General features: G+C 36.0%; 2 protein-coding genes across 2 annotated transcripts in view; both read right to left on the bottom strand.

The window, feature by feature from the left end:
- Window positions 1–27,709, bottom strand: part of LOC132603120 (defensin-like protein) — a 41,540-nt gene that overhangs the window by 11,520 nt on the left and 2,311 nt on the right. The gene's annotated exons all lie outside the window — the stretch shown is intronic.
- On the bottom strand, window positions 2,213–3,437 carry LOC132602130 (defensin-like protein). Its single transcript, XM_060315132.1, has 2 exons — window positions 3,278–3,437; window positions 2,213–2,531 (listed from the first exon to the last, which is right to left on the bottom strand). The coding sequence occupies exons 1-2, from the start codon at window positions 3,339–3,341 to the stop codon at window positions 2,359–2,361; spliced, it is 237 nt and encodes a 78-aa protein (XP_060171115.1). The 5' UTR covers window positions 3,342–3,437; the 3' UTR covers window positions 2,213–2,358.

Raw genomic sequence — 27,709 nt, forward strand, 5'->3', positions numbered from 1 at the left:
CTTTGAGATGGTCAATTAAGCCATCAATTCAACTCTTAACATAACCGTGCATTTAAATATGATTACATATCCTTTAACTGTTTTAGCATTATACTTCCTCCGTTCGATATTACTTATAGACTTTTTCCTTTACACACCTCTTAAAATATCATAAATAAAAGGTATTCCCTCCGGATCAAAAAAATAGTCCACTTAGTCATTTACACACCTCTTAAAAAAATATTAACTTCTAGACAAAAATAGGTAATTTGACTAAACTACCCCTAATTAAATAGGCATTGAGATTTGATCATATAACACTTAATAGGGGCAAATATGAAAAAATAAGGTTAATTCTTTCTTAATTTGCTGAGTGGACTCTTTTTTTTATCCAAGAAAAAAAGGCTAAGTGGACTCTTTTTTTTATCCGGAGGGAGTATATTTTTACTATCTACCCTTGTCTCTCTCCAATAAATTGACTCTAATCAATATTTATTATTTTTAAGAAAACTTAATATTAAATGTAAGATGGGAAAGATTTAATTAATTTTATCTTGATTTGTAAATTGACAAGTAATTTGGGATATATATTTTTAGTAATGTGGACAAGTAATATGGTACAGAGGGAGGAGCATATTACTACTTTAGTCAAACCTCTCTATAACAACATCATTGAGTCCGAAGTTTTTTGGTTGCTATAGTGAATGGTTGTTATGCACCGGTAACAACATTGACATTTAAATAATATTGCACTGTTAGGCAAAAAGATGCATACTATCTAATATTTCATTTTTAATTGTCAAATCATAAGTTTAATCACACTTTGTATGACGACGGAAAATCTTTTAATGATGGAAATTTGTATTCATATAATATTCTTTGCCATAAATACTGTATTTAAAATATCAAAATATTTGGTCAAAATCTCTAGACATGTTATTGGTAATTTTGAAGATTCTATTTTCTAGAAAGATGATTAATAAGTTTATTATCGAAAAAGAAGATAGATGTTATAGAGAGATAATTTTACAAAGAACGTACTGTTTTAAAGATGGCTATTGTTGTTGTGGGTAAAAAAAACTGTTATAGAGAGGTAAACTATAACATAAAAAATCAGTTTCGAAAAATACCTAGCTATTATAGAGAGGTGTTGTTATATAAGGATGCTGTTATAGAGAGGTCTGACTGTATATATAAGCATGAATGAAGAATTTTTGTAGTTCTCACAGGGCCATTTTTGTCAATTTAGTAGAGATTTTTTTTTTTAAGAAGTGACGTGTATTGTTGACTTGTTATCTCTCTTTTATGTTGCCCCTAATTTAGTTCAATATCACTTTAGTTGCCATCACATAATTTTGTGATTAAGAAAAAGCACCTTTGAGATGTTGCATCATATATAAGCATGAATGAGGAACTTTTGTGGTCCTCACAAGGTCATTTTTGTCAATTTACTAGAGCTAATTTTTTCTTAAGAAGTGTCGTGCATAGTTGGCTTGTTGTCCCTCTTTTATGTTGCCTTTAATTTAGTTCAATATTACTTTAGTTGTCATCACTTAATTTTGTAATTAAGAGAAAGCACTTTTGAGATGTTTTATACGATCCTAATTAGACTAAGTTTTTGGAGGTTAAAAGTGCTTATTTTTTAAAATAAAAAATGAGGTATTTGATCAAATTTTTTTAAAAAAATAAGTGTTCATAGAAGTAGCAGAGACTATTTTTGAAAAGCTAAAAAAATAACTTTTTTATTAAAAATACTTTTGTAGATCCCTGTACTAGTAGTGTGTGTAGGCTGCTGATTTGGAGACTCTCGGGGTAAGGTCTTATTTCATAGCGCCTAGGAGTTTCCTTTCTTTTTATTACTTTGCTACTACTTTTATATTCCAAACAATAATTTATTTTGACAAAAAATTTATTTATTTTTTTAGTTGCTCATGACTCGGATCGTCATTTCTTGGGATTGTTTACGATATTCTAGCATAGTTGACTTCATTATAATTTCTCTTTTGGTTTAATATCTACTCTTTATGCTTATTATTGTGTTTTTATAATTAAAAATATATAGACTTGCATATTAATGAATTCGCGTAACGGATGGGAATTAGGTTTCATCACAGTTTTTGAAAAATTTAATCATACCAAATGTAAAATTAAATAATCCAAGCCAATAAATTTCAAGTACCAAACATTTGGAAAAAAAAATGCATGTAGAACAATAAATGAAGCAGACAAGGACTCAAGCACAGAACGTACCAAGACTATCTATGTCTTTTTATTGATAAACAACTTTAGTTATCATGGATGTTTTAACAAGGAAACAATCACAAAGACAATGAAAATATCATTTCTCACAGACACTTAGAAATATTCTTCTTTAATTTTTTAACAGTTTCTAGTGCAGAAACAACGGCGGCGAAGGCCATGGCAGTCGCCGCCAATGAAGCCTTCATTCTTGCAGATGGAGGCGCAGTTGGTATCACTAAGACATGTCCCCTTGAAATGGTGGCTCTGTGACTCGCAGGTCCTTGCCTCTGCACTGCTCATTGGTGCCATATCTGTCAATTGGGCAAACATCAGAAATCAAGAATTGCATATACAACCAATAATACACACTGATAAATTTAATTTATTTTCAAACACTACTACAGTTAGAGGTTTTTCCCACCGGCATTCAGTGAAAACTTTGTGCCATGATTTTTTCACTTCATTCCTACTGAACCAACTCACTAGGAAAACGCATGATGGGAAACAAGTTTTCACTGAAACGCTGGAAACTTCCTAATTTGTACATGCAAAAACACTTATTTAGATTTTTTCCACTAACACTCAGTTATGAACATTTTTCAGTAGGAAATCCAGTAGGGAAATAATAATTTTTTTAACAGTGCATCATATATATCGTCAGTGTAAGAAGTTCTAATACCCAGTCAATTTTACGTGTTGTAGTATCAAGTAAACTATCTTGTAAATCCAACATCTTAAGGAGGGATATTCTTTGGATGACCTGATAGTGACTAATGGTGTACATAAATTACAAGCTCTTTGAATTAAACCTCACATTTTGAGGAAGCTTACTTATAGATATCTTTTGGATAACCTGATAGTATAATAACTTTTTTAGATATTTAATATTGTATTTTTTTTTACATTATCAACAGATAAAAATTAAACTCAATTCGCTGTTATATTTAGTGCATCTTCGTCTTGCTACAAAATCAAAGAGAATATGTTTCAACAATAATATAATGGAGCTGTTAGAAAGCTGTATAGTAATAAAAATTAGTAAAGGAAGAAGACGAACCAGTGGCCAAAACCAGCATTGTTACAAGAAAGAAAGTTGCAAACAAACGCATGAAATCTCCCATCTTCAGAGAGAGAAAGAGAGAACTAGAGATAGAGAGAAAAAGGGAATGCAATTTGGGAATTAATTGAGTACTGGTTGAGACTAACAGTAGCAAGGGGACTTTTATAGATGCTGATTTACTATACTAGTGTAAAAAAGAAGAGTTCCTCACCTAAGTAGCTGTCACAAAATGATCTAAGTTTATAGAAAAAAGTTATTTGTGACTTATACAAGTAATGTCAGGTGGGTTTGTGGGGCTTCTTTTCGTCTCACAAGTTAGTGAAATTACATTTTACACTTTTGAGATGACAAGCTTTAGTTAGCATACTTTTTTTGACATAATACATAGATAGACACTTAAACTTGACCTCTACTGTCAGTTGACCACTCCAACTTACAAAATGATTATCTTGACACCTCAACTCATCTCCACTGTGTCAGTTGGGCACTCTAATTTCACAAAATGATCATCTAGACATCTCCAAATTTATATGTCCACGAGACACAATGAGTACGAATTTAGGTGTGTAGACGTGCATTCTCAAAGTTAGAGTTTTTAGTTGCCAGTTGAGATCAACTTAAGGTGTCTATCTATGTATTATGCCTATTTTTCTTAGAAAAAACAGGTCACAATCTCAACATACCTCAAGTTCTAGCTAACTAAATACTCCAAAACTACTTTACCACATTCAACGGACCGGTCGATTTTGTGAGCAATTATATTTTCTAATTATTCATAATCTAAGGACACTAAATGTATGTTAATTTTCTCAATCAAATTCCAAATGTAATGAGCATGTAATGTTGGAAGGTGATATGTTTTTACAGCGTGAGAATAAGGAAAGGGGACTCCTCTGCCACACTCTATTACACATGTTATGCCTACCAAAAATGAAGAATAATTGAGAGTAGTTATATCCCTTATAAAGTTGTAAAAATTTGTTATTAAGTCGAAGTTCATGTATAAGCTTTGCGTTGTCTTGCCCAATTCTGAGGTTAGGCATGTATTACTGTCCAGCCATGAACGGTCCCTCTTAACATCTTTGACATGTCTTCTTTCTTGAAAATATAAGTTTGAACGTATCTGGTAATGTAATTGGCCATCTTACAACACTGGCGCAGTTAAATGTTTTTATGCTAACAGTACAATAAAATCTGAATTTTTCTTCCCTCTAAATTGTTCTCCGCATTTGTTTTCAAAATTAAATTATCATAGAGTAGTATGATTTGCTCCTTTTGTTGAGTTCATTGAAGTTTTGTTATTTGAATTGCCGCTATTGCAGAATAGCTTATTCCGTTCTATCCTCAAAGGAATTAACCCGAAACCTTGTGCAACAGTAAGAGGATTAAATTCCTTAAGGATACAGAAAAAAATTATGGGCTCAAAATATTTTTCTGTTTCTTCTACTTTTCAAATTTACTGCTACGAGCACAATTTTGACTAACATGAGGGAGGTGCGAATATATATGCGGATATCGGGGGTACATGTGGTGTATTATGTTATATCATGCCTATTTCCATATTCTACTTGTGTGCATGACTATTTTTTAGTGTGTCGTATTCATGCTAGAGTAAACATTTTTTTTTTTGGTTAAACAGATACTGCTGATATATATTCATAGCAACATATATCTACATCTTAGTTACGGTAGAGTTAACGGCCTCAGGGCCATTTAGTTGTCCAAAATCATCACCCCCATGGGTGGTACCAAAATTTACAACTCGGTTAAAGAGAGTACCACATTGGTCATCAAAATATACATTTCTAACAAAAATAGGAGGAGCTTCCAATAACTTCACTTCATCATACAAAAGTCCTTCTTTGGCTAGCAAGTCTGCCACCTTGTTCTGCTCCCTGAAGCTATGCCTTAGCTCCGGATGACCCAGCCTTCTCATTAAGCACCTCGTTAATGCTGAGGTTTTGTTCTGATTAGGTGGAAGAACCAGTTGACTTAAATGAATTATCCAGGTTCCGCTTTTTCTATTGTGGCCCATCATTGATCTGGAAAGTGATTTTTGGTAAAACCGTTATTGGGCTTTGAGAACCCTGGATTTCCTCTTTCTTCTTAAAACTTCTTGTTTGGCTTCTTAGGCCCATTTTTGTCTTGCTCGAGGATTAGGCTTGTTCAGCTTCCATCACCTGTCCAAAATTAAAAATAGAGTTAGTAAACACATGCCCTGATATTTTGGACTCATTGTTATGTTGGGCCATGTTAAGTGGCCAAATTCCAATTGGATTCTGCATCATTGGCCCAGTCTCATTTGTGAAGATGAACCTGGTCTTAGGGTTAGCCGCCGACCCTTTGCCTTTGCCGCAATTTGACCGGTCTTTGTAATGAAAAGAATGGGGATTTCGAAGCTTACCAGAGGCACCATCGTAAGAGTTTACCTGTATCTTTTTACCTCTATGTTGTTGACTTACCATCCCATCTTTTGATTCAGACTTTATTTGAGGGCTTTTCCTCCTTACCAAAGGTCACTGTCTTTCACTTCGATTCTATCGGTTTGTCCGGCGTATCTGCTCCATCAACTGGATTTCTTGCTAGGATAGGGGGTGGTTTGTGGTTGCAAGATTCAACCGTATGTCCTTCCACATCCCACACACATAATACCCTCCCCCTCATAAACTAGGGTTTACTTATGATTTCCAATTGTGATAGAGGTCCTGATTGGAACATCTAGACTTACTTCTACACAAATCCTTGCATATCAGCCTCTAAGGGTAGCCGATGTGCATGCATCAATTTTAACAAGTTGCCCAATTTTCCTCCCCACTTTTTCAAGTATTCGCCTATCATAAAATTTCGTTGGTAACTGAGGTAGGCGTACCCAAATTGCCGTAGTATTTTTTTTTTTTTTGGCCGGAATAATATTTGGTTCCCATTGTCAAACTGAAAGAAATTGACCCGCTACAAACCATGGGCCTTCGTACAAAACAGTGGCAAGACTAGACTCTTCTTTGAATTTTTCTACATAAAAATCGGAGCCTAAATCTATTAGTGTTAGAGGCTCGTCAATATTCCAGAGGTCATCGAGTTTACCTTTCAAACACTGGTGACTTAATTTCTTGCCAAAAACTTTAACTATGACGGAAAATCGCCATGGTTGGTACAATCTTTCTTGTTCCTCGGAAGTGAGAGTTATAGTATCCAGATCTAATGGGGGTTCGAAGTTATCCTCCATATCTAAGCTGTACAGTTGTTTTGATTCATGGATGTAGAAGGTTTCTAGTTCCTCATCTCGATCTAGCATAACACTCTTATAGAAGAGGGGTTTGGGCTTTGGAGAAGGTAGAGTTTCTTTTTCCATGTCGGAGTGATATGGATCTGGTGGCTTTGGGGAAATTTGGAGGGAGGGGGGGGGGTCTGTCTGAGGGATATGGAGATCGGTCATACCGGTCAAAATCTGAAGTTGGGTTGGTGGAGAGAGGTGGTTTGTAGAAGAATCTAGAGAGAAGGCAGTGTCATACCCCATTTTAACCGGGTTAAAAGTAGAAGTACGACATATTGGAGATTCCTGTTTTTTGTTTATTTCAAGGAGTCGCCACCTAATTATTTATGGTGAATTAGGACACCTAAAGTTTATTAAGGTTATATTTAAAGTTAACTCTGTTTAAGATCTGCGAAACTTAAGATTCTAGGTAAGGGTTCAATTAGTCTAAAGGGAAGGTATTAGGCACCCTTTAAGACTCATTAACAATGGTTAACCGACCGGACTTAAAATTAATTAGGCTAAATGTAAATATAGTATTATAGAAAAGGAAAGTGATTTTGTAAGTATGGCTAAAGTTATAGATAAATATGTAAGAATGCTATTTAAAATAGAACTTGTAAAATAATAATAATTTGTATAAAAGAGTACTTTTAATGCTATTTTGAAATACGACTTATAAATGTTGTTAAAATTTTAAACGAAAGTATAATAATGTTGTTTAAAATAATACTCGTAGAAAACATAATAATTTGTGTAATAGAAGATTCTAAATGTTAAATGAGACTTAAGATACCGCTAAAGCCTAAAATGAAAATATAGTAATATTATTCCAAAAATAAGATTCGTAAGAAAATAGAGTAATTTGCTTATGTTTAATAGCCTTTAAAAAAAATGATTTGTCAAATGTGATCTAGACTTATACTCTTAAATAAGATGAAAGGTCCATAAGTTTCTTTCTATTTTTTATTACTCTTTATTTAATTAATTTCGGCTAAAAATATGTATAATTGAGTAAATCTTGAAAATGCTTGTAACATACAATTGGATTCATATTTTGTGTGTTAGTAATATTTTGAAATTCCTAAGGTGGTAATAATGAGAAATGATTCTTTTAACCCAAATGATGTAGTCATGTTATCTTGAAAAATCTATTACTCAAATACATGCTATCGATACTATAAATAGTTTTAAAAAAATAGAAGTGAATGTAATTTATGGAATTAACTACCCATTACTAAACTAAACCCCTTAATGTCACTAAGGTTCATTCTAGCTAAGGAAAGATAAAATAGGAAAAGTATTAGTCATGTAATTACAAAGTAAATGCACAAAGAAAATAAAATAAAGAAATAAAATGATTTAAATGGGCTCAGCCCATTTTAGGATTGCTGCTGTTCGCTGCCACTGCTATGGGCCTCGGCCTAGCGAGATTGTTAAGCAGATCGCTGCGGATGGACTGATGGACTGACTTGAGAGAAATTATGTTGGGCTTTCGGCCCAACGCCAAGTGCGGAAGGAGATGAGTCTGAGGGACTCGTATGCGATAGTCATGCATAAAAACAAAGGAAAAGGATTAGGAAATAAGCAGATTAAATAAGGAAAATAAATAGACGAAGGTGAATTCTTAGAAAAAAAAAAGAAGCATGATCAGCAGAGTTCATAGTTGCAGGATTGTCTGAAAAGAAAAATCATCAAAACAACAACAAAGAAAGGGCAGCTAACTACTTGAAAATAACCCAAGTCCAAGGTTCCATTCTTTGAAGAAAGAGGCTGAAATTCAATTGTTTTTAAAGTTTTGATGCTAAAACAATACGAGAAACTAAAGGCAGACATTTTAGCTTCTTTGGACGATGAAAAATTTGTCAATCTCTCTGTTCGATTAAGCTTTTACTCTGTGCTGGTCCAAAAACCCAAGCACTTGACATTGTGTTTAACGCATGTCAATAAGCAAGAATTATAGTACTAATATATTTACTGGATACTCATGCTCTAAAGGCTGAAATATATTCGAATACAACTAAAGGCAGCTAATTATCTCAAAGATTTCAAAATAATGAGGTTGTGCTAGAAATAGAGGCTAACATAAAATTAAACTATCCCATCTCCATGCTTTGAACATGGCGTTATCCTAGCTGTTATAACTCAAACAAGCAGCTGTATAACTACAGCCATACATATACTATAGTTGAAGGAAAAATCGACTTATTCATGCTCTTTTCATAAGCAAGGAACGAAAATGGCAGGGAGCAACTGTGATATATGCATTCTATGGAGATGAAAGGGAACTAGGAACTACAGTGCGAATCCATGAGAAACAGTAACATTCAGTCACAACCAAACATCCAGCAGCATGGTTTACATACTAGGAGGGATATGAGATGCTCAAGCATATTTGAATACCCTTGAAACTGCCAACTTAAAACAACTAAGCACACTTCGCGAAAGGTCGAACAAGGAAAGGATTTGATTCATATTTATCGAAGGGCTATAAAGGAGCCAAACTACTTAAATCATTTGTATTCTCATATTGACTTAAGGATAGGCCACAAAAATCTAAAGACGTGGCGATTCCCCGGGCGTGAGTTTGGAAGGAGAAGTATTGACTTAGAGTATCATTAGAAGATACTTGATTTCAATGATTTTAACACACTAGTTTGAACTCGATTATGAGATTGGTCGACTTCATTCTACTTTGGTTCTGTTTCACAAGCAGGTTGTAGCACTAGCAATTACAGGGCAGTTCACAGATGCAGCCAGGACCATTATTGATATATCACAAACCACCAAAAATCAGATATGTGCACAGTTATTGGTTAATCATTTGTGTTTGAGGCAGTTCTACGCTTAGTCTTATTTAACAACATAGTGGAGGATTGAATAATTAGAAATACAGCGAGAGTGTATCTGAGAATGCTTTTAGGCTATGGAGTAGAAAGAAAGGATCATACTCTACTCTAAACCAATCAATTACAAATTTTGAAAAGAAACAACTATTGGCCTTAAAAGATTACACATCATGAAGGGCAATGCGAGGACTAAGACCAAACAGCATGTGGACATGTATAAGATTCAAATTGAAAACCAAACAAGATTACCCTTCATATCATGGGGGCTATACTGAGCAAAGAGATACAAACATGCTAATGTCTAATCTCACCTATCTATATTAAATAAAAATGACACCTGTGACTAACACAACCAAACAACACTTCAACATAGGATAAAGTTAAATAATATAACAAACCACTAGCACATGAACCTTCTCGTAATTAAATACGTATTAGAGATAGTCAACGTAACCAAGCAAATATCTTACTTTGAATCAACAGGCTAGAACATAAACATGAATCAATTGCAGAGTTATTAAGGCATATGGACTAAACAACTTCTAATGGATACATAATTAGATAATGTCCACTTTAAACAGAATTTATAGGAATGCTAATAATTAGGTAAATTTATCTTAACTCAGGTGAGGTTGAGGTAGCAGCTAAACCAGGCCAAACCAATCAGCTAAAGGGTCTATTAATAGACTAATCTATCTGAGGTCAGTAAAGTGGCACTAGGCATAACATCAAGCCAACCGAACAGGAAACTTAAACTTACAGATGAAAGACAATTATGAAGATGATTCAGTGTTGATCTGTCTTAGTCACATACATAATATACCTAAGATATACCCACCACAGTGTGTATATCAGATGTATATCGAATGTATATCTCCTTCTTACCTTGATAACCACTGTATATCCTATGTATATTCAACTTAAAATAGATTCTAAATCCTGGAAATTCAGTCTAACACCCAAATTACAGCATGCATCTTCCAAGTTCATTTAGCAACTAATGTTCTATCCTAACAGCTCCCAAACATCAAACGAACAGCAGGAAAACAAAGAGACTACACAACCAACACAAAATTGCAGAAATGAGCTAAGATTTCGAACTAAAATAGAAACTAACGACTGAAACAATAAGTCTCATAATATTGCATGTAAAACCACTCCAACTTCTCAATAATCAGAATAAAACATGCCTCATAATTCACAGACCAAAATAGAGTAAAGCTACGACGCTTATAAAATCGATTAAACCGTGTTGAACTCTAAATAGCACAGAAATGCAGGATCAAGAAAACCAATTGGAAATACTAAACAGTCGACAGAACACATACAAACATATCAGAAACTTTAGATTCGACGATATAAGAAAAAATACTGACCTTTTGTGGGTGCAGTGAAGTGGGGCGTCGAGGTGTCGAATCTATACTCGAACTCGAAGAACCCGATTAAGGTAAAAAGGTTTCCAACCAAAATACAGTGATTGTTGGCTGTTCTTTTCGAGCAAGGCTATCTTTGATGATTAAACATGTGTTTTGTAGGGAATTTTGCAGTTCCAGATTCTTGGGTTTTCAACAGAGGGTTTTTTCTGATTTTAAAAGAAAATTCAGACTGGAGTAGAAATCAAGCTTAAGACTCGAGGGTAGGAAACTTGTGTATCCTCCCAAACCCTGAAAATTCCCCCTCCCTACGATTCAACCTCCGTTTCATTTATAAAGTTTAATTTGTACTAAAGTAAAGGGAGGAGCGTGGGAGAGAGACTATCAGCGTGGGGAACAAAGGCGACAGACGCATGGGGGACATGGGATGGAGGAGACAGAGAGGATGGCAGAGGCGTGGTGGGGAGAAACGTGAGGAGAGAGAGAGGTGAGTGGAAGGGAGAAGGGAAAGGGGGAGGCAGCTGAGAGTGGAAGAGGAAAAGGAGAGGAGAAAATGAAAGAGGAAGAGAGGTAGGGTTTAGGAAAAGGATAAGTGGACCGGACCGGGTCGGGTATTTCGGTTGGGCTGGTCCGTTAGGGTAGAAAATGGGCTGGTCCGTTTGGTATTTTAGTTGGGTTGAAAATGTGGGTTGGGTATTAAAATGTAGGTTGTTTGTTTAGGTAGGGAAATAATATTGTATTGGTATTTTGGGCCATTAATTTGGCTGAAAATTGTTGTTCCTTCCTCCGCTATTTTTTTTTTTTTTTTTGGGCTTCTAATTTAATAACTGGTATAATATATATTATGTAAAGATAATAAATATGTAAAAAAATAAATATTTTGCAAAGTGTTGTCTTGTAATTAATTTAACGAGTCCAAACCCGAAAAAAATGAAATGATGACGAATCATTTAAAATTTGTGGTAAAGTAGTACTTGTAATGTTGAAAATAAAAGTAGCGCAAATAATATTAGTGAAAATAAAGTATTTAGCTCGTTAGTAAATCTAGACGCCCGAGTGAATAAAATTAAATAAAGGAGGGACAAAATTGGGTGTCAACAGGCAGAGCCTCTCTCTCTAGACAAGCGGTGGAGTTAAAATATTTAGGAATTAGGGAGTAGAGAGAAGGTAGAGCTTCTCTCTCTCAGAGTAAACCTATGCATGTATATGTAAACACATATTTGACTTTTTCCATTTATAGCTTGCATATTGGATTTCATACGCCATCGGTGGAGTGAGAGTGTTGGTTACAGGTTCAACTGAATGTTTGTTTAAATTCGTATTTGTCTTAAAACCATTAAATATGTACTCCCTCTGTCCCAATTTATGTGATACTTTTCGCTTCTCGAGATTCAAACTACATGAAGTTTGACAAACATCAAAGGTATTTTTTCACCAAATTGATATGAGAAACATTGCAACTTATAGTAATTTTTCATGTAGTTTCAAATATATAAATTTTAATTATAAATTATTGAGTTAATCTAATCCAATTTAGTTTCAAAGTTTAGTAAAATTGACTCTCGAAAAACAAAAAGTATCACATAAATTGGAAGTGAGGGAGTAAATATTATTAATTTAAAATTCAGTAACTCAACTAAAAAGAAATCCAGAATGCATAAGCTTCAAATTTTTTGCTCCGCCTCTGCCACATAGATGTGACATTTACTAATTCCATTAAGAACAAATTCAACCCTTCTCGTGACAGTTTACAATATGGAGTTTATCACTATGCCCCTACTAGTTTAGGCATTTAACAACTTCTTAACTCCTCGTATAACAATATGCAATATATTAGAATCAAGACTTTAAAAAAGGAGACTCATGCTTTAGCAATACAAAGTAACATGTTATTACCCCTTGAGCTTGTGTTGTTAGAGTTTATACTAACTCAATGTTGGGTTCCTATTACTTGTGTTTAATTTCAGGGTTTTAGCCTTATAATCTCACAATTTACTGGTACTACATTTCTTCTAAATAAATCTTGCATAATCAACACAAAATATTTTCGTGACATATTGAAACAAGTCTCTTATGTAGGCATGTCACAAACACATGCCTAGACTTTTCATTGCATATCTAATTATTGTCTACTCTTAATATAGTATTACTATGTAAATAGCAATAGCTTAGAATGATTGTGTGGACACAATAACTTAACATTATATTTCTCAACTATTCAACTACTTTTCTAGCATTTTCATGCTACATATTCTTATTCCTTTACGAAATACAAGTCTATTTCAGTGCCCAACTATAGCACCTTCATTAATTCATGTTACAAATTTTATTTCTATGATTTTTTTAAACATTATCATCAGTTGGTTCATCGCATCATAAATCATGAAGGAACATACACATGAACAACCATGTCTTTACATAGGGTTATCTTTCAATAAAAACTTTTTTCATGAAAAGTCACAAACTTTCAAGTGGCAGTTCTTCATGAAAGATCATAAAGTTTAAAGTGACATAATTTCATGAAAGGAAACAACCTTTTTAAAAAGACACGTGACCAACCATTAAATTAGTAGTTTCATCACCTAGTTGTCACCAAAACCGAACAAGTTATGACGTTACTAATTACCATATTAATATTCGCAATGGATTTCTGTAGGAGTTGAAGATGTACAATTCGAATTAATTTTATCTTTCGTACTCTTCAAAATTGTATTAGAGGTTTATTTAAGGACTGCAAGGTGATCCCGAGCGAGAATCTTACAACCCAACATAAGTTGTGATTATGGTCTTAGTCATCAAGAGGAAGAAGAAGAGGGTGGCATATGTCCAGCTGAGGATAAGATGGGGAGGCCTGACTAAGGCTAAAGCTCAAAAGATTGGGAGAAGTTAGTGGTTGTGAGAGCTTGGGGGAGTAGTGGAGACGCTGAGAGTAGATAGGCTAGGACAGCGGACTGCATCAGAAAGGCAACTACAAAAGATGTTAGGGGTTACGAGAGGTAACCCATATGGACATAACGAGAATTGGTGGTGGAATGGATGGGTCCAAGAAAAAGTGGAAGCTAAGAAGGTGGTGTATACAACGTTAGTGGAAAGCTTAGATGAGAAGGATAAAAGGAGGAATTAGGAGAGGTATAATATGAAGAAGAAGACAGCGAAGCTTGCGATCACGACATCTTTTGCGCACTTGTATGAAGAGCTCGAGTGCAAAGAAAGGGATAGAAAGTTGTATATAATCGCCAAGGCGAGAGAGAGGATGGCCCGTGAATTGTATCAAATGAAATGCATCAAGGACGAGATCGGCGAAGGGTTGGTAGAAGAAGCACATATTAGACGGAGATGACAAACGTATTTTCATAAGCTCGTGAATAAAGGAGGGGACAAGAATATTGCTTTGAAGGAGTTAGAACATTCCGAGAGTCATCATAACTTTGGATATTGCAGGTGCATTAAGGTTGCGGTTGAAAGGGGTCAATCGAAAGATGAGGAGGGTTAGAGCGACCGGGACATACAACATCTCAGTGGATTTTTGGAAAACCTGAGATGAGAAAGGTAGGAAGTGGCTGACTGGGCTGTTTAATGTTATATTTAGAACGGCTAGAATGCTAGAGGAATGGAGGTGCAGTGTAATGATTCGTTGTACAAGAACAAGGATGATATCCAAAACTGCAATAACTATAGGATATCAAGCTACTGAGTCACACTATGAACGTTTGGAAGATGATAGTCGAGATGAGGAGGAGTGTCTTTATCTCTGAGAACCAATTCGGATTCATACTGGGGCGATCGACTACAAAATTCATTCATCTAGGGGTGTACCTATGGCGTACATTAGGGCTTTAAGGACATGCGTGATGAAGCCAAGACCCAACTTTGGACACTGGAGGGAACTCAGACCATTTTTCGATCATGATGGGGTTGCACCAGGGATCAGTCCTTAGCTCTTTCTTATTTGCCTTGGTGAGGATGAACTGACACGGCATATGCAAAGTGAGGTATCATGGTGTATGTTATTTGCGGATGAAATAGTATTGATTGAAGAGAAACGTAGTGGAGTTAATAATAGGCTGGAATTTTGGTGAGAGACCCTTGAGTCTAAAGGTTTCAGGTTAAGCTAGACTAAAATAGGGTACATTGAGTGCAAGTTCTGTGATGTAATGTAGGAGGCAGAGGTGGGAGTATAGATCGGGGAACTAGTCATACCTAAGAAAGAAAGCTTCAAGTATCTTGAGTCCATCATCTAAGAAGATGGGGAGATTGACGATGATGTCACACATTGTATCGGAGTGGGATGGGTGAATTGGAGGCTCACCTTCAGGGTAATGTGCGATAAGAATGTGTCACCTAGGCTTATAGGTAAGTTCTATAAAGTAGTGGTTAGACTAGCATTAATATATGAGGCAGAGTGCTGGCCAGTCAAGAATTATCACGACCCGACTAGGGGCCGTGACGGGTACCCGGGGCTAATCACCGAGCACCACTCGTTCTACTACTCATCATACTTATTAAACATTCTTTTATCAAATTCATACTCAAAGCATAAGAAAATTATTTCTCTTTTGAGAACATCAATACTTTTATACACATAAGTCTTTCGGTCATCAAAATCATATATACATATATATATATAGTAGTGACATCGTGAGACCATATAACCCACACTGCGCATCTACGAGCCTCTACTGGAATGCTAGACATAAGGACGGGACAAGACCTCGTCATGCCCAAAATACATATACATGAATATACACAAAAGAATAATCATAAGCACATCCGGAACAACGGAGTGCTCTCTAATCAGCTACTGGCTCCTACGAGTCCGGATCAAGCTCACCTCCCTGTCTACCTGTGGGCATGAACACAACGTCCAAAGGAAACGGACGTCAGTACGAACATTTTAATGAGTATGAGAGGCATAAACAATAATGAAATATCAATGAAATGGGGAGGCATCAAATGGGGAGCAATCTGTAACTGACTGTGAATCATAAAAGAAATAATCATGCTGTCTTACTCTTACTCATCATCATATCATATATGCATAAATGTATAAGTATAAGCTGCCCGTCCATGTAGGTACGGTGTAATAACAAGTAACCTGTGTCCAGGCCTCCCGCGTCCGGGGTATAAGCTGCCCACTATAGTGGTGTGTATATCTAGCCAAAGAATTAAATTACATGCTATACTCCCGGGCACTCATATTTCCTTGCTTCAAATTTAGAAATCTTTCCGCTCTAGCTCGGCGGACCTCGGGTGGCAAATAGTGAAGAATGAAAGCATCTACGAATTCTTGCCACACGGGAGGAAGCTCATTTTCTTTTCTTGATGTTGTCCAATTATTATACCATAATACTGTCACATCTCTGAGTCTATAATATGCCAAATCCACGGATTCAGTCTCGGAGGCATGGACAATCCTAAATGTCCTCAACATCTCATCAATGAAACCTTGCGGGTCTCCATCAGTCTTTGACCCAAAAAACTCCGAAGGATTAAAACTTATGAAGTCACGGGCTCTAGTACTAGCTGACCGATCACTTGGGCTCGCATTTTGCCATTGTGCCTGGGCGGCAACCAACTGTGTCAATAAATGGATGGCCTCGGTCACTTGTTGACCCAAAGCACCCGGTGGAGGAATTGGAGTTGAAGCTCCTCCTTGTTCTTCTACATTAGGCGGGGTGGAGGAAGTATTAGATAAGGCCTCATTATGTGACTCGCCCTCTTCTATATTCATGGGCAGCTCTCTCTCTACCCGACTTTTTGTCGTAGTCTTGCCCTTCTGGGTGGCTGTAGCTTTTCCCTTTGGCGACATTCTGAAATCACAACACACTATTAGGGGGGATAAAATCTTATACACGGCTCTATCGCACGATCTCATAAGAAGAAAGATGGTCATTTTTCCTAAATGCCCTATAGCCTCTTGTTTATTAGCGTGGCGCGCAACACACCACAAACAAAACTCTACTAGACGCAGCTCGTAGAAACTTCCTAGGACTGAACTACTCTGATACGACTTTTGTCACGACCCGACTAGGGGCCGTGATGGGTACCCGGGGCTAACCACTGAGCACCACTCGTTCTACTACTCATCATACTTATTAAGCATTCTTTTATCAAATTCATACTCAAAGCATAAGAAAATTATTTCTCTTTTGATAACATCAATACTTTTATACACATAAGTCTTTCGGTCATCAAAATCATATATACATATATATATATAGTAGTGACATCGTAAGACCATATAACCCACACTGCGCATCGACGAGCCTCTAATGGAATGCTAGACATAAGGACGGGACAAGACCCCGTCATGCCCAAAATACATATACATGAATATACACAAAAGAATAATTATAAGCACATCCGGAACAATGGAGTGCTCTCTAATCAGCTACTAGCTCCTACGAGTCCAGATCAAGCTCACCTCCCTGTCTACCTGTGGGCATGAACACAGCGTCCAAAGGAAACGGACGTCAGTACGAACATTATACTGAGTATGAAAGGCACAAACAATAATGAAACATCAATGAAATGGGGAGGCATCATGTCACGACCCGAATAGGGCCGCGACGAGCACCCGGCGCTACCCCACCCGGGCACCCCTTTAACATACTTTCACATAACGTCTAGGTGAGCCATAAATCAAATCATGCATTCTAGCCATCAATCATACTAGTCCTAATTGGACGACAACATTTCTTATATCATCATAGGCATCTATGCCACATCAATGTACATGGGCTGATAAGGCCAACAAAATGACATACAAAAATATAGGCCGACAAGGCCAAACACATCTAACCACATACACATGTCTACGAGCCTCTAAGAAGGTTATGACATATCACATGAGCGGGACAGGACCCCGCTATGCCCATAATTATGTACACAAAAGAATAAGTACCCAAAAGCTATAGCTCCGAATGAAATGGAGCTCCGCTATGTAGTCCCTGAAAATATAGCTATGGATCAAGCCTGTCTCCATGTGCACCTGCGGGCATGACGCAGCGTCCACAAACAAAAGGACGTCAGTACGAAGAATGTACTGAGTATGTAAAACATTATCAATATCAATAAGAAAGATTAAGAGTCAACATATGAAATAGCATAACATGGGAGATAATAATATCGTCATCATAGCACTCACTTGCTTTCCACAAGGACATTCCATTTCTATTGCGTACCCATGTACATACATCCATATCCGTATTTATTTACCTTCACATTCATTTTTTTAACATATTCGTACTCATATTGATGTCATATACACACATATATATAAATATAGCTATAGTGTGCCCGACCATAAAGGTTCGGTGTTTCATACATACTTGGCCAACCAAGGCTCAAGGTCATACATACCTGGCCCTACCAAGGCATCAGGGTTATCCGTACCTTCTGCAGAAGTGCGCGCGCGTTTCATAATAATATACATACTCTATACATATTCATATACATATATTCTTACCCGGCGTCATAAGCTCGGGGTCTTATTATAGCCCTTCATAGGCACACATACATATAATAACTCATAAGCATCTTTAGTATCATTTTATTCTTTTCATCATTACTATCATTGTCATTATCATTACATCTACCCTATTGGCTTACTCGTCATACGAGGAACTTAGTACAATCGTAGCACATCGAGCATCGGGAGCTTACTAGCTCGGAGAATCAAATCGTTTGAAGAGAATCATAGTCTTATAGGAGATTTAGACGTTTGGCCAAAGAAACATGCCTTATGAAAGAAGGGTTAGCCTTACATACCTTTTCGTTCGACTATATAACACTTGCACGTTCCCTTTTGACGCTTGTGTTTATACCTTCATCAAGGTCATACTATCGTTAGAATCGACTACTAGCATAAATGGCTAAAGCTAGAGAAAATCGAACAGCATCTCCTTTATTTATACAACATTCCTCCATATCGTAATTCAACTCCGAAACGTCATCAATACATTTATAATATCATAACAATAGCCTTTAGTCATCCACATCATCCATATTCTCAATTCACTTCCAATTTTCCATATTCAAGACCATAACACACAATTTCGTCCATTCACATGCAATGCCTATTTCATGATCTTAGCGTCATTTATAACCCATTCATGTCACAACACAACAACAATCATGATTCAATTCAAACTATTTCTCAAAACGTCACTATTCATCATTCATGGCCCACTTTACCATATTCTTTTAATGACCAAGCATTTCAACTCTCAAATACCTTAAACAACATATAAACATCATGAATCTTACCTTAGATGATGTAGGAACAAGCATTAGTTGATAATACTCCACTTTGAGCAAAACCCTAGTTTATCTCCATTTGGATTTCTTGACCTTGGATGATCTTTGATGGTTTTCTTACTCTTGATTTACTTGTTTTATGTTGTTGATGACTAATAATCCTTGAAAACTTGTATAATAAATCTAGAGAGATTTTTTAGAGAGGAGGGGTGTGATGTAGAAGTGCAATGAAATAAGCCTTGGTCCCCTTATTTAATGACTTAAAAATCTGAGTTGAAGTGCACAGTGGTCGTAAACATGGTTTACGACCCGTCTTCCAGTTTACGGACCGTCCTTCATGGTCGTATTTAACCATAGCAGAATCATAAACTCAGGCTGCAACATGGTGATTTACGACCATGGTTTACTGGCCGTAAATCACTTTACGGTCCATATTCCAGGTCATATTTTACCATTTGATCATTTGGCAGAAAGTTGAAATCTCGAATGCCAAAATACGACAGGCCAGTTTACGGACTGTATGCCATTTTACGGTCCGTATTTCACTTTACGACCCACTGGCCAGATTGCAAACCTGCAACTTTTCACATTTCTAGACTTTTCATTCTAATCACCCACATCCATTTACATACATTGCTCATCTCATACCTTGCCTTATCTTAGCCAACTTTCTCGTCTTACATCGGATGCCTTTGAAATCTCGCCTAAGGTCATCAAACGTCATTTCTTACTCGTGGAAACATCATACACTCGTGCTCATCACTCGGTCATTCACTTGCGTACCAACGGAAGATTTTTCTGAGGTGTAACACATCAAATGAGGAGCAATCTGTAACTGACTATGAATCATAAAAGAAATAATCATGCTGTCTTACTCTTACTCATCATCATATCATATATGCATAAATGTATAAGTATAAGCTGCTCGTCCATGTAGGTACGGTGTAATAACAAGTAACCTGCGTCCAAGCCTCCCGCGTCCGGGGTATAAGCTGCCCACTATAGTGGTGTGTATATCTGCCCGACCATATAGGTACGGTGTAATATCATCATTATATGCTCATCACAATACATGCATGAAGACTCAAGGACAACTATACTTTATCGGGGTGACGTAAGGTTGTGATCCCCCAATTTCATTATGAATCATTTATAAGTATCCTGCCTCACCTTGAAGAAAATAGTATGTATGGTGAGTGTATGCAATAAATGACATCGTTAACTTAATAGTGTCCTGCCTCACCTTGAAGGAAATACATATATAAGGTAAGTGTACATAATGACAATACCATTAGCTCAATGGTATCCTGCCTCACCTTGAAGGAAATAGCATATAAGGTGAGTGGGTAATACATAACATCATCGACTTATGGTACTCTACCTCACCTTGAAGGAAATAATACATAAGGTGAGTATATACAACAAACAACACCATTAACTATATAGGAACATCGTATCATGAACATCTAGAATCTTTAGACTTAAACTCATCATCATCATTATTGAACTCATGATATATCTCTTAACTTATATAGCTATTCATGATCATAGACTCTTGACTTTCCGGGATGTAGAGAATTCATGGAAAGGAAGGAGAATCATACCATCGGATTCATGCCGTAGAAAGAAAGGACTAGCCTCACATACCTTTTCCGTTTAACTATTCTATCGCTTGCTTGTTCTCCTTTGATGCCCACGTTTCTACCTTCAAGGGAAGTCGCATGAACATTAGCTAATTGATTACTCAAACGTGCTTACTAAAGCTAAGGAAAATTGGGCAGCAATTCCTTCGTTTATACAACTTTTCCCATGTTCTATATCAACTCTCAAACGTTCGTAACAGCATTCACAATATGATAGACAACGATCATCATTCACCTACATTATCCGCATTTCACAATTCCTCTTCAATTTCTCCATAGTCAGTGTCATACTTCATTATTGCATTTTCTCTTATATAATACTTATTCCATGTTCTAAAGGTCATTCATAACATTTTTACAATCACAATACATCACTAATCATGACTCAATCCCAACCTTTACTCAACAATGTCACAATTCACACTTTCATGACCCATTTCCTATACCTTTTTATAATCCAAGTGTTTCAACTTCATCATACCTTAGATAACATGTAAATACCATAAACTTACCTTAGATATTGAAGGGACAAGACTTGAGTGCTATTACTCCTCTTGCACCAAAACCCTAGTTCACTTCTCTTGAAATTTCTTGGCTTAGATGAACTTTAATGTGCTTCCCACACTTGATTTTCGTTGATTGGGTGAAGTGGATCATTAATTTCTCATGAATTCGTGTATATTGAGTGTGTGGAAGGTTCTAGAGAAGTCTTGAGTTGTGTAGAAAAGGAATGAAATGAAATAAATGTGATTGGGTCACTTATTTAAAAAATCAAGATCTGTCTCGACGAGATTCTACGGACAATTATACGGTCCGTATAATTGACAGTAAAAATCCTCCAGTGACCTTCCCAATATGTGTCAATTTGACGGCATATTATACGGGCCATATAATTTTATACGGTCCGTATAATCGACCGTGAAATTAACCCTTCAGCAACTTCATTCTGTGACACTCCTATGGTTCACTTTACGGGCCGTATAGCATTATATTGTCCGTATAATCGACCGTATAACTCATCAGTTCACTGAATCTTATTTTCATCACCTCTTTTGATCTTTGATCCGTATGGAACCTTCTTAACACTTGTTTAGTACTTCATTAACAATCTAAGGGTCGTTATAACTCTTCTCTAAGTCGTCTTTAAACCCTCATTATTTCGATACTCGAAATCCTTGCCCGACACATAACATATAACTTGTTTTCCTTAACAACTTCCTTCTCTTACCTTAAATGTCTTTGAAATCCCGATTAGGGTCATCAAACATCATTCCTTTCTTATTAAGATATCATATTCTCGTATTCTTCATTAGTCTATTCGATGTATGTAAATGGGGAATTTTCCGAGGTGTAACAAGAATGCTCACCTTCAGACGATGAATGTAGCATAGATGAAGATGCTTAGATAGATGTGTGAGCATACCCGAAAATATATGATTAGGAGCAAAATTATACAGAATAAGGTGGGAGTGGCATCAGAGGAGGACAAGATGTGGGAAGATGGTTCAGGCATATGAAGAGGAGATGTGAGGATAGGCCAACGTGGAGGTCCGAGAAGTTGGTCGTTACAGGGGGTAGGAGAGGTACAGGTAGGCCAAAGAAGTACTGGGGGAGGTGATTATACAAGACATGGCAATACTCCATGTTGACACCCAATTTCGTCCCTCCTTTATTCCTATTTATTCCCTTGGGCTTCTAAATTATTAACGAGCTAAATATTTTATTTTCACTACTATTTTTATTTTTTACTACTATTAATATTGTCACTTTTATTTTCACCATTACTAGCAGTACGTTGTTTCATCCAGTGTTTTAAAAGGCGAAGGCGTAAGGTGGGGCGTTTTACGTCTGCCTCAGTGAGGCGTAAGCCCCGAGGCACGGGGCGTAAGCCCCATGGGGTTTTAATTTTTAATATTTTATAAAATAATATAATTATAATCAATACTTTTAAATAGGTGAAATAGCGTAAAAAATGAAGAAAACTATAAATAAGTGATATATATATATATATATATATATATATATATATATATATATATATATATATATATATATATATATATAAAAGTTCACGTGACGATGGGGCCCAAAGAGCACCGGCTGAACTCAAGAGATATATATATATGCTCCACCACAAAAAAAAAAAAAATTAGAACAATATATTATACGTCTATATATATATATATATATATATATATATATATATGCTCTACCCCCACAAAAAAAACTAATTAGAACAATCTATTATACGCTACTTACAAGTACAAGTGACTGCTCGTTACTTTTTTGAGATAGTAGAAGACAAGATAAATAGTTGGAAAAGAACATATATTAGGCATTCTAGCAATAAAAAAAAGTCTTGACTTTTAAATTTAATATTTCAGTTCCTTTTTAAAACATTTGAGTAATTACATGTTGACTTTTGAGAATTTGGGCATTATACTAAGGACTTATTTAACAAATTTCGTTTTAGTTTGAAAAAAAATTCTGGGCTTACGCCCTAAACGCCCGGGCGTACGCCCCAAACGCCCGGGCGTACGCCCCAAACGCCCAGGCGTACGCCCCGAATTGCTGGGCGTACGCCTTTCGATACTTTCGCCTCCCACCATAGCCTCGGGGCAATTTAGGTACGCCTCGCATCGAGGCTCGCCCCGGGGCTCGCCCCGAAAACGCCTTTTAAAACACTGGTTTCATCATCATTTTATTTTCGGATTTGGACTCGTTAAATTAAGTCTTTATTTTCTACATATTAATCACTAATCACATGATACATATTATACAAGTTATATCACTTAGGAATTAATTAATTACCACAAATTCAGCTATTTGAAGCCCATTTTTATAGCCCAGACGGAACATCCCACACTACCCAATTCACCCGACTAGCGCACTATTTCTACCCGAAACCGACCCGGCCCTGTGCGTCATTTACAACGAAAAGAAAAGGAAAACCTAATCCCTTTCAATGCACGTCGCACCTCAGCCCTCTCTCTCTCCTCCCTCTCTCTCTCCTTCCTCCATTTCTAAAAAAAACCTAATCTCCTTCAACCGAGCACAGTCCTGTCTTTCCATTTCCAAGAAAAAATTTCCCTCACGTCTTTGTTCTGTCGTTGAAATGGCAGAGGATTCCTTTTCCCGTTTCAAACACAACAGATCCTCGAAGACCAGAGGAATTTGGTCCACTTCGGGCAAAACTCTGCAGCAAATCACGTGAAGACCTGTTTGGATTTCAACGGATCCATTTGATTCGTTTTGAAAAACCCTAGGGATTGGAATCCCGCCTAAAACTTGAATCTGAAAACCCTATCTTGATACTATAAATACAAATGCGTAAGACCAGTTTAGGGGATCTTCTTCTAGAGCCGTCATTGTTTTCCTTTGGAAAGTGTCTAACCCTCCTTAGTCCCAATCTCTCTCTGTGTCTATTCGAAATGTTTCGGATCTGAGTACATTCAAAATTCGAAGTTGTTAATAATCGAGTGTAGATTCGAGGCCTCGACGTCCCATTTCACTGCAACCCGAAAGGGGTAATCTTTCTTTCTTTAAGCTTTTTCAACATCTGTTTTGCTTTAGCAGTTTGCTTGGTTAGAAGAAGTATGATTTGTTCATGTCTTAAATGATTCTGGTTGATTACTTGCTTAGCATAAGTAGTAAGTATTTGCTAACAGTGTTTAATACGGTATATTTGGTATTTATTGATTAAAACCGTGTGTTAGTCACAATATTGTTAGTTTAAGTTAGGTTAGTATGGGCTAATCGTTAATCTGGTTTAGTTTATTCTTAGGTATTAAGTCTAATTATTCCGATCAATACTCAATTTCTACTTGTATGTGGTGCAGGTCCTTGTTTGAATTAGGATCATTTGTTAGAATGAATGGTCAGCATTGTGCTTCGTTTAATGCCTGTTTGGTCTGTTGCTAATCTTGTATCCTGTTCAGATACATTCTTGTTGTATTTCCAATTAATCAAGCCTTTATTATGCTGTTAAGTAAGATTAAGCATACAGTTTCAAAATGCCTCTAAACACACCCCCTCTCTGTATGGATTATAAAACTGAATGTTGAAAGTGTCAATATAGTTTAAGGGCAGATGAGAAATGGCTGTTTGCACCATGGTCCTCCTTATTCCCTTTCCTCTTAAGGTGTTTTGTGTTATCTGTACTTGATACATAAGAATGGGTTTGAACTTTTGACATCATACCTTCCTGTGTTCCAGTTTACTTGATCAGTCATAGGACTATGCTAATGTATAAGTGTTGAACATGTATATGGTGTTCTTCTGTTTTGAAGTTAGATTTCCCCTTTGCAGATCAATCATTTCTTTGTACTTGTCCTTTGTGTGATGTTTGAGTGTGAACCATCTCACCCATTTCCTTTGGACTATATCTTTGGGATTAATATAAACTGCTTACCTTACTTTGCCTTTGGAATTGCATAAACAAAACCTAGCTATGATTATTGTACTGTAAACTAAGGGTGATAAATACATGTTGGGGAATCTCTATATATAGAAATGAAATGTTTTCCTTGCATGTACTTCTTTGTCAATGTTTAGTAAATGGTTGAACGAGAACTATATGTATTAGGTATATGTTGTGAAAGCAAAGGTATATACATACCTTGTATAAGTATAGAAGGGTATATCTTCTGTATATCAAGCGATACTTAGTATATATCGGGATGATTTAGTATGTATGAACAGGTCACGTTTTTCCCTTTTTCTTCCACTGCCTTCATGCGAGTTGTTAGGCTAGATACGAGCTATTATTTCTTATTTATGATTGAAGGTGCTGGGCCTGTTGGGTCGCATGTACATTTTTTCAGGCCTTAACAGCTTGTTTGTCATCATGAATTATTTCTTAAGTCATGTGTAAATTGATCATTCCTATGTTAAGGTCTTTTCTTGATTGAATTTGCTAAGCATGAATACCATATAATCATTATTCTCCCTTTCTTTTGCATGTACACTCCGGAGCAAAATGGAGTCTTCATAAAGACTCCCACTGCCCGAGCAGTCTCATTTGGAGACTATGCCGCCGCTAAATCTGATAACATCTCCTCCTCATTTCCCTCATATACTCCTCTCGAACTACAACCAGACAGAAAACGAATGAGAGGGGTGAAGCAAAACAGTGGACATCCTGATTATAGTTTTCACTATTTTTACTTTTATACATTGTTTATGTGGTTTTCTTTGTCTATTTGGATGATTGTTTGACTATGATGTTAGACCTTGTGGTGAGATTATTTTACCTAGAGCTTGACCCTATAAGAGTTAGTCTCGAGTGATTAATTTTAGGAAGCAATAACCAAGATGTGTTAATGATATTATTAGTCGTAATTGAGCAAATACTTTTAGTAAAAAATGTCTTTTATTTCAAGTAAGTTTCAACTTTAAAAATCAGTTTAACAATTGGGAGTCTCACGAGTTAGGACACATTTTAAACCGGCCGAGTTTTCAAAAGAAAAGGGGTGATTTCAGGTCGTCTTAATATTCGGATTTCATTAGAGTCCAAAGTCGTTGAAATCTAATGAACTATTATCAAATTTTCCTAATCCTTTAAATCAAAGACAGTCACTTCCTTTTGAGATATATAACTATTTTCTAGCAAGTTTAATTCTTCTCAACTATTGCACTTTTTGATTTTAGTATTTTTATCATCCATGTATAAGCCTTATAACTTCCGCCCATATTTAGCATCAGTTAACTATTTTCCTCTCAACACTTGGACTTTAAAAATGATTATGTTTTATCTTATACTTAGCCTTATAAATAAGTCCGGTCGGTTAACCATTTTTAATGGATTCTAAAGGATGCCTAATACCTTCCCTTTAGATTAATTGAACTCGTACCTAGAATCATTTGGTTTCGTAGACATTAAAACGGAGTTAACTTTAAAAATAACTTTAATGAATTTTAGGTGTCCTAATTCACCATAAATAATTAGGTAGCGACTCCTCAACTTTAATTAACCCCGGAATTACCGGAATGTTATAAACTATTTTGACTCCGGTTAAAATAGGGTATAACACTCCAACTGACTGAGGACATGACCTTAGATAGAAAAGTATAGAGGTCAGGGATTAGGATAGAAGGCTAGTAGGTAGTTGTGTGTTGTCTCATCTTTTCCTTTTAGTAGTAATATTCAATTATCGCGTAGTCTCCTATGATTTGATGTGTATGCCTATCATTTGCTGCATTTATTTTGTATCTTGCTATTTTGATGTCTCCTTTTTTGAGTCGGTCAAGACAACCTCTCTACCACATAAAGGTAGGGGTAAGGTCTGTGTCATTCTACCCTTCCAGACACCATTTATGAGACTACACTGGATATGTTATTGTTAGTAAGGTCAATATTTGACTTTTAATCGTAAATCAAACACCCTCACTTTAAATATTTTTAAGTATATTTTTTAGATAATTCCAAATACTCATTTTTTTTTTAATTATTATTGTCAAGTATAATGCGCAATTACAACATTAATATGTCATCTTTTCACTAGAGAACATCAAAATGATTAAATATATATTATCACAGTTATTTTCAAGTATTGATGCTATCCATTCAAATAAAGTGATTCATATACTCGAAACTAAATGTACATGATCTTTATGTAATATATTTATGCCATCATAATTTTCTTTAGCATGGAACAACAAATTAATAAGCATCTCAAATATTGATAGCATGCATTTCAAGAGCATCTCAAATAGATCATCTTCCCTAATATTTATGAAGATAGATTTCACACAAATCATGCAAAGGGTAGAAATTCATAACCAAATAATAAATAGAGAAAGAGATTATAACCCGATTTTTATCACCTTTTCTTGATCCATTTAATTTGATGAAATCGCTTTTCGTTTGTACCTTTTCACACAATTATGAATAAGAGTCCCTTTTTTTCTCGTGCGTTAGCCATATGGGGCAAGTGATTACACAACACTAATAAGCAGAAGAGAATTTCACTTCAATCATTTGGATCAATAAAGTCATGAGATAAAATTGCAATTCAAAAATGAATCAATTGGAACCAAACGGCCAAACAGATTAT

The sequence above is a fragment of the Lycium barbarum genome, chromosome 7 (assembly GCF_019175385.1).
Source record: "Lycium barbarum isolate Lr01 chromosome 7, ASM1917538v2, whole genome shotgun sequence".
NCBI classification, from domain to species: Eukaryota; Viridiplantae; Streptophyta; class Magnoliopsida; order Solanales; family Solanaceae; genus Lycium; species Lycium barbarum.

Coding starts and splice junctions, on each gene's coding strand:
- LOC132602130 (XM_060315132.1), bottom strand. CDS start 3,341: ATGGGAGATTTCATGCGTTTGTTTGCAACTTTCTTTCTTGTAACAATG. Junction 2,532..3,277: donor AATGCTGGTTTTGGCCACTG/GTTCGTCTTCTT, acceptor CCCAATTGACAG/ATATGGCACCAATGAGCAGT.